Genomic DNA, 15,519 nt, shown 5'->3' on the forward strand with positions numbered 1-15,519 from the left:
CAAGGAGAAATAGAGAGGAAAGAAGCAACAGTGGAGACGACAAAGATGAAAACACAAAAATGTCACAATTTTCTGGAGTGATGTTCAGAGTGTGTCTCCTCCAGATGCTCCGAGTTCTCCTAGGTTCAAAGACATGCCAAGTGATTGATTAGTAGGCCACTGGAAATTGCCCCTATTAATGAATAAATGGGCAAGGCAGATCTGCAGGCAGTGGATGGGAATGCTGGGAGAATGGTTTCTGGGTAAAGGTACTGTCGTGTCAGTGATAATAAACCTGATGCTGATTCAGAAACAACCAAGGGAATGGGTTTGCTCTGTGAATCGGCAATGAGCTTTAAGGAAATACAAAGCGATAGGGGCAGGAGGGTATTAAAACGTCACCTACATGTCTCAATCAGCCAGATGAAGCAACACATCTGGGGTTATATCCGGTCATAATAAAATAAATTGCCTCACACTAGAGAAACTAAACCACGCTTACACCCAACACATAACATACCAGCAATGAGACACAGCCTCAGGCCAAGAAGGTAACTGTCCCACTAGTCTGCTTATTCAAGACAACAGTGATCCAAAATATCACTTTCCATGTACAGCTTAACATGTTTACCAATCCTTTGATGTCGCTTTTACTTGGAAACAAGAGAGTGTAGCTGCTTAAATGGTGTATCCTCACATCCAAGTTGAAATGGTTCCTCTTGGAGGAAGAATTGCAGAGGAGGAGCCAAGTGTCAGGCCCTGATGGTGTACCTGGGTGGGCACTGAAAACCTGTGCCAACCAGCTGGCGGGAGCGTTCAAGGACATCTTCAATCTCTCACTGCTGGAGTCCAGTGGTCAGTGCAGATCAGAAATAACATCTCTTCCTCACTGACAATTAACACTGGCACAGCTCAAGGATTTGTGCTTAGCCACTGCTTACAGCCCAAACACCAGCTTACCGATAACACAATTATTGCTACCAGAATTTCAGATGGTGTCAAGGTGTACAGGAGTGAGATAGATCAGCTGGTTAAGTGGTGCCTAAACAACAACCTTACACTCAACATCAGTAAGACCAATGAACTGATAGTGGACTTCAGAAAGGGGCAGTCAAGGGCATGCACATGTCCTCATGAAGCGATCAGCAGTGGAAAGGCTGTGCAGCTTCAAGTTCCTGGGTGTCAACATCTCCAAAGATCTACCCTGGGCCCAACATATTGATGCAATGACAAAGAAAGCAGTTTGAGTGGATCTGGTCTATCATCAACGGCTCTTGCAAATTTCTACAGATATACTGTGGAGAGCATTCTAACTGGTTGCATCATCATCTGATATGGAGGGGCCATTGCACAGGATAAGAAAAAGGTACAGAAAGTTGTAAACTCAACCAGCTCCATCATGGGCACTAGCCTACCCAGGCTAGTTCATAAGGACGTGTTCAGAAAGGCCCCATCACCCAGCTTCCTGGAGTTGACTTTATTGAATTGAATTGACTTTACATCCTTCACATACATGAGGAGTAAAAATTTTTACATTATGTCTCCATCTAAATGTGCAATCATAGTTATTTATAATAATTTATAATAAATAGAACAGTTACTGTAATATAGAATACACTCAGATCAGTGTGAGTTCATCAGTCTGATGGCCTGGTGGAAGAAGCCGTCCCAGAGCCTGTTGGTCCTGGCTTTTATGCTGCGGTACCGCTTCCCGGGTGGTAGCAGCTGGAATAGACTGTGTGGTTGGGGGTGACTTGGTACAAGAGTTTCAGGACTCACCACCAGGTTCAAGAACAGTTACTACTCTTCAACCATCAGGCTCTTGAACAAAAGGGGTAACTACACTCATTCCATTTCTGATGTTCCCTCAACCGATGGTCTCACTTTGAGGACTCTTTATCTTGATATTTCATGCTTGTTATTTATTATTTATTTATATTTGCATTTGCACGGTTTCTTGTTCATATGATCCTGTTTACAGTTACTGTTCTATAGATTTGCTAAAAAAAGCAGCTCAGGGTTGTGTGTGGTGACAGGTATGTACTCTGATAATAAACTTTACTTTGATTTTGAGCTTCTTCCTCTTGCCATCAGATTTACGAATGGACAATGAACCCATGTACACTACCTCAACATTCTTTCTTTTTTTGCTTTTGTTTTGCACTACTTGTTTAATTTATTTATTTATAGTCTTATTAATGTATAGTATGTATGTATGTACAGACAGGATGAAGAGATCAATACTCCCCAATGCCATTAGGCTTTACAATTCAACCGCCAGGAGTAAGATATGTTAAAGTGCCGGGGTTGATTGTATTTAATGTATTTAAGTAAACTACTTAAGAACTTTTTAAAAGCTATTATTAATGCTTTTTGAGAGAGTGATTTAGATGCATATCATATTTTTTACTGAGTTAAGTATTGTATGTAATTAGTTTTGCTACAACAAGTGTATGGGACATTGGAAAAAAAGTTGAATTTCCCCATGGGGATGAATAAAGTATCTATCTAATCTAATCTACCAGTAATCTAATCTAGTCTTTTCATATGTATTGCAATGTACTGCTGCCACAGAACAACAAGTTTCATTTCATGATATATGCCGGTGATATTAAACCTGGCTCTGCGGTCTGAATGTCTAATTCTGGAGGGCATGCAGTAAGGGTGAGAAAGAGTAAGTTCAAAGGAGATGTGTTGTCTGAAGAGGTGGCAGAGGCAAATATAATAGAGGCATTCAAGAGGCTGTTAGATGGGTACATGGGTTTGCAGGGAATGGAACGACAAGGACATTGTGTAGGCAGAAGGGATTAGTTTGGTTGAACATTTGATAATTAAATTAATTAGTCCAGCACAAGGTCATGTCATGTGCCATATTCTTCAATGCTCTATAATCAAAGAAATACAAACTAGAGTAGGCAACCTAATCTCAGTTTAACTCCTTGAACTTCAGTACCATTCTGGTGTATCTGTGTTGCACATAATAAATGTTCGAAGTACATTTATTATCAATGTATGTATACTATATACAACCTTGAGATGCATCTCCTTGCAGGCAGCCACAAAGCAAAGAAGCACTATAGAATCCATGATAACATCTCACACAACAAAGACAGTCAAACCCCTGATGTGCGAGAAAAGAACGTACTGTGCAAACAATACATAAACAAATAATGCAAAGAAACCAAACCGCAGAGTCCCCAAGAGTGAGTCCTCAGCCACAGATCCAGCTCTGGGCTGCAGCCAGTCCAGGAGCCCGATGGGTGCAGGCCACGACTACAGAGCTAATTCAGCACTGAGGAGAGTAAAGCCTCACAAATTAGTAAATTGAATATCAGTTCATCTTTCATCTTTGGCCTCGACACCTTGATCTTTTTAAACTGGCTTGGTGCTTAAATCAGTTAAACATCTGTTAGTTTTTCACTCTCAGGCCTGGGCCCCACTGCTTCAATCAACTGGGTCGCAAGTCCGCTCCAGTAATGGTTGCCATGGCTGTACCTGCACTCCAAAGACTTAAAGTCATTAATCTCTTAGCTTGAGACTGGCTTGAAGTGTGTGGGTTAAAATGTATTCTAATCATTGAATAAACACTCAAGGCCATTATATTCACCTCAAAACAACTCCAGTTTGACTCTTTACTTCTTGGAATCGGATAGCTGCTGTATAACAGCATGCTGAGCTCGTGGCTTCTCCTCAACCAAATGGGTACTGCAGAACCTGTCCTAAGAGGGTAATGGACCACCTGTTTGAGTCATAGCAACCCTTCTGCTGAAGATATTCCCACTAGACCAGGGTTTCCTAACCTTTTTTTAAGCTATGAATCCCTACCATAAACAGAGGGGTCCATGAACCCCAGACTGGGAACCCCTGCACGAGGCTATTTAGAAGAGAGTTCCAGGATTAACAAAGAAAATGGAGAGATATTTCCAACTCAGGATGGTGTGAAGCTTAATCCTTCTTGGTGGCTAAGGCTAAAGGTCTGAAGATTAGAATAGCTTTGGACAGGTAACAGATTGCAAGCAGTTGAGCCACTGCTCATTGGTGAAGGAGAGAATGAAGGCTTAAGAGCGATGGATGGGATGACAGTCAAGCAACCTGTTTTCTCCTAGATGATGTTAAGCTTCTTGGGTGTTGCTGGACCCATATTCATGTCAGTAAGTGGAGAAACTTCCATCATGATCCTGACTTGTACCTTACAGATGGAAATGTTTGGTGTATTAAGAGGTGAGATACTTGCTACAGGACATCCATGCATTACTGCCACAGTATTTTGTGTGCCCAGTTCGGTTGAGTTTCTGGATAATGATCACCTCAGGAGTTTATGACAGGGGACAAAGTGATAGCAATGTTACTGATGTCAAGAACTAGTGTTTAGACTGTTATTTCACGATGGTCAATACCTGGCACTTTTGTATTGTCAATATATTTTCCCTTTACCATCCATTTACAGTTCTTTATCCAGAGAGTGTTGAATCTGTGCAATTCTTTGCCACAGGCAACTATGGAGGCCAAGTCATGAGGCAGAGGTTGATAGATTCTTGATTGGTCAGGGCATGAAGGTGTATGGGGAGAAGGTAGGAAACTGGGGCTGAGAGGGAAAATGGGTCAGCCATGATGAAATAGCGGAACAGACACGATGGGCCACATGGCCTAATTCTCCTCTTTTATCTTAAGCCTGAATGATATCTACCTTTCACTGTGAGTAGAAATGACCTGTTGGTTTTCAGAAGAATTGAGCATCTCTTCTAATGAATTTATCATGCAAAAAAAGCTCAGAGAAGAAGCAGAGGTATGTGGCTGTGTGATGGTATTGGGTTTGCTCTCAGTGAAGTTCTGAACCTCTATCTGATATACAGGAACCCTCACTGTAGCCACCTACTCTTTAAAGGCTAGATCACTTCCCTGTTTATCCTCCATGATGAGTTTAGCTGCCAATACCCATTATTTGAGCAGTGGGTCCCCACCCCCAACAGGGAGATAATTCTAGCTAACAAAGCAGTTTAAACACAGTTCATTTATTTTTAGTGATACACATTTAAATTTAGATAAAATTCTTAAAACACATTTAGAACTCACAGTGGATTTCTATCTTATAAAAGATTTCCAAATTACAGACAATTTCTAAAACACAAAGGATTTCCGAAACACAGGTACAACTTCTATAAGCTAAAAAGACATACCAGCGAGTTGCAGATGAATTAGGTGTCCATCGCAGAAATCCAAGGCAGAGGAATGGATTCTAGTCAACTCGTCTTTCTGTCATGCTTCTCATCACTCCTTGACCATTCCTAACAATCCTGACTGCATTTTACTATTTGGTAAAAATAAGCAATTTTTTTTTCCTAAATATTTTTACTGGGAAATTCACACAGATGGCCTAAGGCTTCTAAGGACAGAGAGTCAGACAGCCAAAATAAATGCTGTGAGGGCCGACTCTCTGAGTACACAAATCTCCCAACTATCCATAGATCAGCTATTTGATGTGCTAAGTGATAGCACCAGTCTGGTCTGCAAGCTTCCTTGAACTACTGTAAATAAGTTCCTTGAACTTTTTTAAAAGTTCTTTCTTACTTCTCTTCTAACATTCGCACATCTGTGCACTTGTAATGCTATTGTGACACTGTAATTTCCTTTGGGATCAATGAAGTGTCTATCTATCTATAACTTAGCCAGTTTGGTCTGGTTTGATAGGAGCCCAATTAATATAACCCCATTGTTTAACACTGCTTCTCTTGAAGTCATCTTTGTGCTATGGGTGTGTGCTCTATTTGCAAAGCTGTCCTTTTAACTTCAGACTGATATTGTTTGCCATTTAAATTAAGAACGGAAGACTGACTCCCATTTACAACAAGAAACTAACAGAAAAAGCCATCCTTTAAGTTTCAAACTGATCATTGATCACAAGTTATATTAAGAACTGAAGACTGGTTCTTGTTTATGACAAGAGGCTGAGCAAGGAATATGATTTGCGAGTTTAACATACTCAAAAGCAACACTTTGACCCCCGGAAGAGTCCACTGCTGTGTTAGATAGCTGAGTTTGGCAAAATATCCGTCACAAGTGGAGCCAAGGATACTACCCGGAGGAACTCATTCTGTTATGAGTGAACAAGCACCTCAATCATTTTTCTTTGTGCAATTATGCCTCCAACCATTGGTATGGTTTCCTTTTAGTTTTATCAGAGTTTCTTAGTGTTCCCATAATATTAAAGACATTCAATCATAACTCACTTTATCAACTCTCTGCTCTTTGTTTGATCCTTTGGAACCCAAAATGGCATTATCGAACAGGTTATTTGAGAGTAGATTCTGCTTGATAGCAAATTGTCATCTTCCATCACTCTCGCTAATACCAAGTAAAGAGCATTTTTCCACTTTATTCCCAGTATGTGCTTGAATCAGGACCCATAGAATAACAGCATCTCTTGTTGCATTGATTTGATTGCAATCCTCAGCAACCCTGCATGAAACTGGACTATGAGGTTCGGGCAGGAAAGAAGTGATAGTGATAAGAAAGTGTTCCACATAGGATATGTTAAAAAGACGGGAGAAAGGAAAATATAAGCAAAACTTTTGTTTCGCTTCAGTCTGAGGCAGGCTCGTACTGGGACATAAAGGTGCAAAGGAACCAACCCCCTACACTCCATCAGAAGTCGTATCTGACAAAGAGCTGCTCTGCTCAGAACAGAGATCATTCCGACACGACCGTTACGAGACAAATCTAAAGCAGAGGCTAAAAATGATTAACACACATGCTCACAAACAAAACAACCCATTCCACTGGAAAGTAGTAAATGCATCAATATTTATTGGACTGAATATAGGAACACTATCAACAATCTACAGTAATCTGACACGTTTGGAATATATGCAAAGCAACTGCACAAGGCACTTGATCAATATCTGAAGCAATGCACAATGCAAGTCAGATGTCCATATTGCTTGTAAATTAAGTAATGCCATTTAAAACTATATGATTATACTCCAGTTCTCACTGTAATATACTCCAGAATGACACTTTTAGAATGAGCTGATCATCCATCTTTCCAGTGTGGCCAGTTCGGAACATCAGTCAGTTAGTTGTATTTTCAAGGAAGATACTGGCAAAGTTTGACGGGGTGATTCTGAGGTAAGAGGGTGCTTCATAGTGCAAATTAAACTTCACATCCTCGTCTTCACACAGGCATAATTAACAAGAGAAGAGCCGTGGGTGCATTTGTAGATGCTAATTACGCAAAGTTAAGAGAAGAGCAAACAGTTCTAAAAGAGTGAGATCATGCTGGGAAATGTAAACCAATGTAAATGCTGCCGCCCTGGTCAGCCAGGCAAGTGAAAGCACTCTTAACTTCTTAAATTTATTCTTTAAGCCAAAAGAGTTCTAAATTATTAAACCTCTAACTGCCCAAAGTACCTAGCCATTCCAGACAGGAATGGCTTGTGTAGCAGAAGAATACTTGTTTGCATCAAGCATACAGCCAGTTTGAGGTTTTTCTCAGATCTCTCTTTAATTTATTGTGAATAACATTCTGCAGCATTCACATAGGCAAAGCTTTAGGTTCAGTTACTCGCTACATCTATGGTATATTGGTGAGTAAATATACTTGTCACTAATCCACTTAATAACACTGGACAACAATTTTTATTGTAAGTGTTGCTTCCTCAGAATTTTTTTTGTTTATGATAGTTCACTTGAAGTTGAACACAAATATAGTTTCAGACTATTTGTATCACATAGGAATTTGGAGACACAAAAAATTAACTTTTATTGAATGTAATGCATTTAATTGCATTACAGTGCTGATCCTTTGAAATAGTTCAACTAAGCTAAAAATGTTTTGTTGATGATTTTCCTTTGCCCTTAAATGTCCAACAATAATCAGCCAGCATTGATGGATTCCAGTTGCCCTGATACCGTTTCTCCATGACCGCAATGTCCTGGTGAAACCTTTCACCGTGCTCGTCACTGACAAGGCCAAGATTTGCAGGGAAGAAGTCTACATGGGAATGCAGAAAATGAATCTTTAGTGACATGTTCACTTCATGGTTTTGTGTGCTTGAACCATGTTGTCAACCAGCTGCTCGTGGTTCGGTGCTCTGTAGTTGCCAAGAAAATTTTCAGCAACATCCTTGAATGCATTCCATGTGATTTTCTCCAGTCCCACTAGAAGCTTTTCGAATTGCCAGTTATTGATGATCTGTTTGATTTGTGGAGCAACAGAAATGCCTTCCCTAATCTTAGCATCTTATTATTCTGACTTGAATTATGAATTTAAATAACAAATATAGGCAATTTTTTTTTTAATGGTCCATGATAGAGAAATTTCACAATGATTTTCATGACCAGAGGCCAAAATCCATAAGATACACCCAAAAGTATTCAGGAAGCGAAATCTTTGTTGTCCAGTGTAGTTGGCAGCTTCTACCCTGCGTTGATATTGTGCTTATTTACTATCTTTAAATATTCATCCCATTGATAGTACGGTAATTAACTACATTATTAGAGCAAAACATTTTACCACAAAGTGCACCAATGACTATTTCTCTAGCAAGAAGGTTATGTTTATGTGACTATCTGGCAATATGAATAATGAACTGTTTTCCCAAAGAACATTTATATTTTAAAAATCTAGTTGACTTTCCCAGATTGCATATTTCAAATTTTGCTCCAAAAATCAGCAAATTAAAAATATTAATCCAATCAGATCATCCCAATGTCACAGTTATCAATGCTCCATACTTATCTATACTCAGAACCACATCAAACTGCACACCTGCAACAAAAGTTTTGCTTTGTCCAAATATCTGGCATTTCAGAATACTTAGATCTCTCCTACAAAAATTCTAGTCATTAAATCGCAGATCTGTATAGATCAGGTGATCTTTGGTACCAAAACTTTTTGACTTTCTCCAAATAAAAGCAGCAATCGTGACACAGCTATGTGATTGGTCAAAGCATGCAGTTGCTGCCATTGTTCACATCTCAGGAGTGTCCAAGGTCCACAGGAATCCGATGGTTCAATCAAGAAGTAGCTCATGCACTGGGGGAAGAAACTGTCCTCGTTGCTTGCTGGAATATCAGCTGTATCGTACCCTTTCCTTGTGCGTGCGCAGGTTTGATGTGGCCAGGGGGCTCGATGGCACAGATCACAGCACCGTCTGTCTTCTCCGGCATGGTTTTGTTCAGGACACACAGACTTGTCTGGAAAAAGAAAGTGGGCACACTCTGGTAAGACAATATAGTACCTTGAAAATTAAGTCCCTGATTACACTGAGGGAACAGAGGGAGGAGCACAGGGTTTAAAGGAACTGGAGAGGAGAATGAAAAATAGAAAAAAAACTAGTAATATTAGAAAACAATCCTACAAAGTTGATGCTTCAAAAACCGCACAACAGGATGTGATTATTAATGGTATTCAACCCACAAAGGACGACAGCTCATTTCAGTTTATTTAACTATATAGCGAACGTTGCTATAACATCGTATGTTTTTACATGCTTGCAATAGCTTAACTATCTCAGTGGACCAGTTGAGAGGATAATGCTCCTCGGCTTTATTTATAAATTTATTCCGGGTGGAATTGGCCCTTCCGTCACTTCGAGCTGCACCAGCACAGCAGCCCCCCACAACCCCGATTTAACCAGAGCCTAACGATGGTACGATTTGCAAATGACCAATTAACCTACTCGGTACATCCTTGGGCTGTGGGAGGAAACCAGAGCACCTGGAGGAAGCTCACACATTCCATGGGGACAACGTACAGAGACTCCTTACGGATGATGCTGGAATTGGATTCCGAGCTCAGCGCCCCTGGGCTGTCATAGCATCGCACTAACCACTACGAAGTGGCGGCACTTTGCTGGAAGGGAAAAGGTCCACAGAGAACTTGTGCAATTCAGAGTTTAACTTCTGTCGGTCACTGTTGAAAGGCTTGTCATATGAGAAGCGTTTGACGACCCTGGGACTCTACTCACTGGAATTCAGAAGAATGAAGGGTCGCCTCATTGTAACCCATCAAATGTTGAAAGGTCTCAACAGAGTGGATGTGGAGAGGATATCCAGAGATGAGGAGGAATTTCTTTAGCCACAGAGTGCTGAATCTGTGGAATGCGATGTCACAGGCAACTGTGGAGGCCAAGTTATTGGGTATATTTAAGGCTGATAAATTTCTGATTAGTCAGAACATGAAAGGATATGGGGAGAAGAGATTGGGGCTGAGAGGGAAAATGAATCAGCCATGATGAAATGGCAGAGTAGACTCAATGTGCCAAGTAGCCTAATTCTGCTCCTATTCCTTATGGTCTTAAAAAGCAAACCCAGTCATTGCTGGGAAGAGCTTACTGTCAGTAAGAAACCAACCTGTTACCTCAGGGTAGGAGTAAGAGGGTAGTAGTCTTCGGGAAAGGGGTGTGGAAATAAACAAATAAAAATAACCAAGAGAAAGCTCTGAAACACACAAGGGTGTGTTTTGGGAACAATCTCTAAGATCATCATTTCCATCTTCACAGCTTCTGCAATAATGATCAGATACGGATCACTCAGAATTGCCACAGCAACTTCCTTGAGTAAGCACCAAGTTAACTTCTTAAGACAAGGATGTGTCGTCAGTCTGAAACATTAATTCTTTCACTCTCCACAGATTTCCAGCAATTTGGTCTGATCTGAGATCACTAGCCTTGGTAGTTTGTTTTATTCATGCTTGCAATAACTCATGGTAGCGTAGCAGTTAGCACAACGTTATTACAGCTCCCCAGGGTAGCAGAGTTCAGAGTTCTATTCTGTAAGGAGTCTATATGTCCTCCTCGCGGAATACGTGGGTTTCCTCCAAGTGGTCCAGTTTCCTCCCACAATGCAAAGACGTACCGGTTAATTGGTCAATGTAAATTGTCCTGTGATTAGGCTAGGGTTGAATTACTAGGTGGCATGGTAGTGTAGTGGTTAGCACAACGCTTTACGGTACAGGAGACCCGGGTTCAATTCCCACCACTGCCTTTAAGGAGTTTGTATCTTCTCCATGTGATCGCATGGATTTCCTCCGGGTGCTCCGGTTTCCGGTTGGTAGGTTAATTGGTCATTGTAAATTGTCCCATGATTAGGCCAGGGTTAAATCAGGGGATTGCTGGGCTCAAAGGGACAGAAGGGCCTATTCCATATTGTATCTCAATATATAAATAAATAAACAACATTGGTTAGCTTTTTATTACTGCTGGGCAGCACAGAAGAGCCTATTCTACACTGTATCTCTAAATAAAATAAAAATAAATAAAATTATTACCTCAGAGATTGGAGCATATTTCACCTTTGGAGGAAGGAAACATGTCCAGAGAGAGCGCCCTACAACCCACAACATCTTCTAGCAGCAATGCCTCTAAAAGGAGGCATCTATCATTAAGGACCTCCGTCACACAAGGCATTTCATCAGGGAGGAATATAAATATATACTTCTTGCTGTAATTCACAGTTTTTATTATTATGTATCGCAAACATAAAGCCGTACAACACCAAATTTCACAGCGTACTGTCAGACAGTGACATTGAACCTGATCTGATTCTGAAGGGAATGAATGGTCTGCTCCCATCCTCCGATGGTCTTAAAATTCCAGTGAGTGGGTGTGCAGTGCACGTCCAGCAATATTCTTGGCAGACAGGACGAGAATCACTGAGACTCAGGGCGATGACTCAGGGAAATGTCAGTCCCACTGAACTTTTCACTCTGACAGGATGACATTCAGACCAGTGTCCATGCCTGAGGTTACTGAGAAACAGATTTATCATTGACATCTGACCTCAAAGTATAGTAGAAGAAAGTGGTATGGAGGATTTCAAGGCGGAGTCAGAACTTTAACATCAGAGCTAAGGAGTTGTAGAAGCCACGTATCTATTTGCTGCCTGTATTCTAGCTTGTGGTACTTTTATTATGGTAATCTGTCACGAGGTTTGGGGTGTGGTAGAAGCAAATGAGTATTCATGCTTTGTCTTAGTTGTTAGTTTAGTCTATTTTTTGTTGAACGCTAAGATTGCTAACTTCCGTTATTTCGCTAATTAGAATGCTAATTATACGATTAGACTGCTATTTAGACCGATACAACACCAATTTAGATTCGTTAGTTTTGTATTGCTACAAGATGATTCATCTTTGCTGGTTTCGTAATAAAGAGTCGAACGTACCTTTCTCGATTTGGGAATCTGCTGATTGGAGGTGCGTTGTACAGCATCAAGCACCCTGGCTCAGTCTCTCATCAGTTCTGGTTTGCTTTCAAGTTACTGCTACAGGAGCGTTTTCACAAAGAGGGTAGGAGAAATCTGCTTCCAAAGGTTATTGTCCAAGGGATCCAAGCCAAGCCGAGCTATGTCGATCAAAAATCGTCTTTATAGTGGAAGAAAGAGAGTGGTGGAGGGATGCTTGGAAGTCTGTGACCATTGGTGCACCAGAAGGGTCGGTGTTTGGGACCTTTAATGTTTGTGATATGTATTAATGACTTGGATATGAACGTAGGAAGCTTAATTAACCAGTTTGTAGATGATTCAAAATACAGTGGTGTCTGAGGTTACAGCATGATCTATGTAGATGAACTTAGAAAGTTGGGCAGATCAATGGCGTATGGAATTCGATAATGACAAACACAAGGTGATGTGTTTTGGTAGAGCAAACAGGGGTAGGACATGCACAGTAGGTGATAGGGCCCGAGGGAGTGTTGATGAACACAGGCACCTTGAGGGTAAAAATGTCTGAAAGTAACAGCAGAGGTGGAGAAGGTGGAGAGGCCTCTAGCATACTTGTCCTTCGTTGGCTGCGGCTTAGGATTTAAGGGCGGGGGGCACCACGTCTCAGATTTTCAACATGGCTTAGGCCACACTGGGAGTATTGTGGCCTCACTACACAAAGGATGTGACTGATGAGGGAGATTCACTGGGATGTTGCCTGGATTGGAACTTCTCAGTTATAGGTTGGTTTTTGTTTTTCCAGGAACAACGGGGACAGGGGGTGATCTGACAGAAGAATACTAAGTTATAATGGAGGTAGACAAGATAAATAGTCATTCTTTTTCACACTCTAAAGCAGGGGTTCCCTACTTGGCGCCCACGGACCCCTTGCTTAATGCAATTGGTGATACGTTATGCATCTGACCACGCCAGCTTCTGGGGTTTAGATGTTCTAACTCTCCGGAATATGGACAGCTGGCATGGCCCTTTAAAGATTCAGGCCTGTCCAACTAATTTGTGGCCATGGTTTGGTTTCAGGAATTTTAATATTTAAAGAGCATCTGAACTGAGGTTCAATGCTCATTTGTCAGCTCTACTTTGGATTCTCGTCTAGCATCTGGTTTAGAACTCTGTCCTTGCTTCAACCTCGTTTTGTGTCTTGATTCTGGTGTTGGATACTCCAGCACGTGGGTCCTAACCATCCTCACTTAGGTCTCTCGTCACAATTGGTCCACAGGTTGGGAAACCCTGCTCTAGGGGGACCAGAGAGGCTACATTCTCCCCACAGAAGAAGAGGTTGGAATCAAGAATGTGCCGGCTGAGAACATGGTGGAGGGAGATATTCACACAACAGTTTAGAAACATCTCAACAAGCATGTGAACCGCCAAGGCATTGAAGGCTGTGGATGCGATGTGGGTATAAAACAGATTGGAATGGATTGGTGCAACAGTCAGCATGGGCTCGATGGGCTGAAGGGACTGCTTTTGTGTTGTACGATTCTAGGATTCCAATCTGAACAGTTTCCTAACAATAATGATAGGGTTTGGGGTCTATTAACAACTTGAAAATCTGAGATTGCAAGATCTGTTGTTAGGCAAAGGGTTTTAAATAGCCAAGTTAGAAATATCAGCCTATGATACAGATGAGCTTGGATTTTTCCCCCAATGGCAGAGAGCACCATTCTGCCCATCAAATTCTGTTCCATTCTGCCACTTACTTCCTTGTGTTTTGGCCATACACTCTCCCCCAATTCTACAGCCACCCAAATATAATAATAGTCAGCTAATCCTCCAACACATCTTTAGCATAACATTTGTTCAGATATATAAAGAGTAAAAAAGAGGTGAGAGAGGATAGTGGACAACTGGAAAATGATGCTGGAGAGGTAGTAATGGGGGACAAGGAAATGGTGGGTGAACTGAATAAGTATTTTGCATCAGTCTTCACTGTGGAAGACACTAGCATACGCTGGATGTTTGAGAGTGTCAAAGGGCAGAAGTGATTGCAGTTGGGGTTAATGGGCTACCCCCGAGGGTTCTGAAAGAGGTGGCTGAAAAGCTTGTGGCTGCATTAGTAATTATCTTTCAAGAACCACTATATTCTGGCATGGTTCTGAAGGACTGAAAAGATTGCAAATGTCACTCCACTCTTCAAGAAGGGAGAGATGCAGATGAAAGGAAATTGTACACCAGTTAGCCTGACCTCAGTGATTGTTAAGGATGTGGTTTTGGGTTACTTGGAAACATGGTTTCCTTAAGGGAAAATCTTGCCTGACAAATCCGTTGGAATTCTTTGAAGAAATAACAAGCAGGATAGACAAAGTTGATGCTGCGTACTTGGATTTTCAGAAGGCCTTTGACAAGGTGCCACACATGAGGCTGCTTAACAAGCTGAGAGCCCATGGTATTACAGGAAAGATTCTAGCATGAATAAAGCAGTAGCTGATTGGTAGGAGGCAAAGAGTGGGAATAAAGAGTGCCTTTTCTGGTTGGCTGCCAGTGACTAGTGGTGTTCCACAGGGGTCTGTGTTGGGTGATGGAATTGATGGCTTTGTTGCAAAGTTTGCAGACAATATCAAGATAGGTGGAGGAGCAGTTTTGATGAAGTAGGGAGGGTGCAGAAGGACTTATACAAATTAGGAGAATGGGCAAAGGAGTGGCAGATGAAATGCAGCCTCAGGAAGAAATAAAAGCGTATACTAGTTTGTAAACGGGGAGCAAATTCAAAACCTGAGGTGCAAAGATTCTTGGGAGCCCTCAGGCAGGATTCCCAAGGCACTGGTGAGGCCTCTCTTGGAGTATTGTAAACAGATGTAAGCCCCTTATCTAAGAGAGGATATGCTGATATTGGACAGAGTTCAGAGGAGGGCCACAAAAAGATTCTAGGTTTAAAAGGATTATCATATATATATATATATGTGTATATATATATATATAAAATCATATATAATATTATCCTGGCCTGTATTCACTGCAACTTAGAAAAATGGGGGAGGTGGGAGGTCTCATTCAAACCTATTGAATGTTGGAGGGCTGAAATAGAGTAGATGTGGAGAAGATGTTTCCTATAGTGGGGGAGTCTAATACCAGAGGGCACAACCTCAGGAAAGAGGGATGTCCGTGTATAATGGAGATGAGGCGGGGTGTGGTGAACCTGTAGAAGTCGTTGCCACAGGCAGATTTAGGTGTACTTAAAGGGAATATTGATAGATTCTTGACAAGTCAGGGTGTGAAAGGTTACAGGGAGAAGGCAGAGAACAGGAGAGGGAAATGGATCAGTCATGATCAAATGGTGGAGCAGACACAATGGGCTGATTGGCCTTGTTCTGCTCCAATGGCTTA

The 15,519-nt window shown here is 41.4% G+C and overlaps 1 protein-coding gene across 1 annotated transcript in view; it reads right to left on the bottom strand.

The window, feature by feature from the left end:
• Positions 1 to 6,763: 6,763 nt before the first annotated feature.
• LOC140719663 (palmitoyltransferase ZDHHC18-B-like) overlaps positions 6,764 to 15,519 on the bottom strand; it is a 53,434-nt gene continuing 44,678 nt past the window's right edge. Inside the window, exon 9 of the mRNA XM_073034449.1 lies at positions 6,764 to 9,174. Coding sequence (XP_072890550.1) covers positions 9,007 to 9,174 — 168 coding nt within the window. The 3' untranslated portion in view covers positions 6,764 to 9,006. The remainder of the gene's footprint in view (positions 9,175 to 15,519) is intronic.

The sequence above is a fragment of the Hemitrygon akajei genome, chromosome 32, assembly GCF_048418815.1.
Source record: "Hemitrygon akajei chromosome 32, sHemAka1.3, whole genome shotgun sequence".
Lineage (NCBI taxonomy): Eukaryota > Metazoa > Chordata > Chondrichthyes > Myliobatiformes > Dasyatidae > Hemitrygon > Hemitrygon akajei.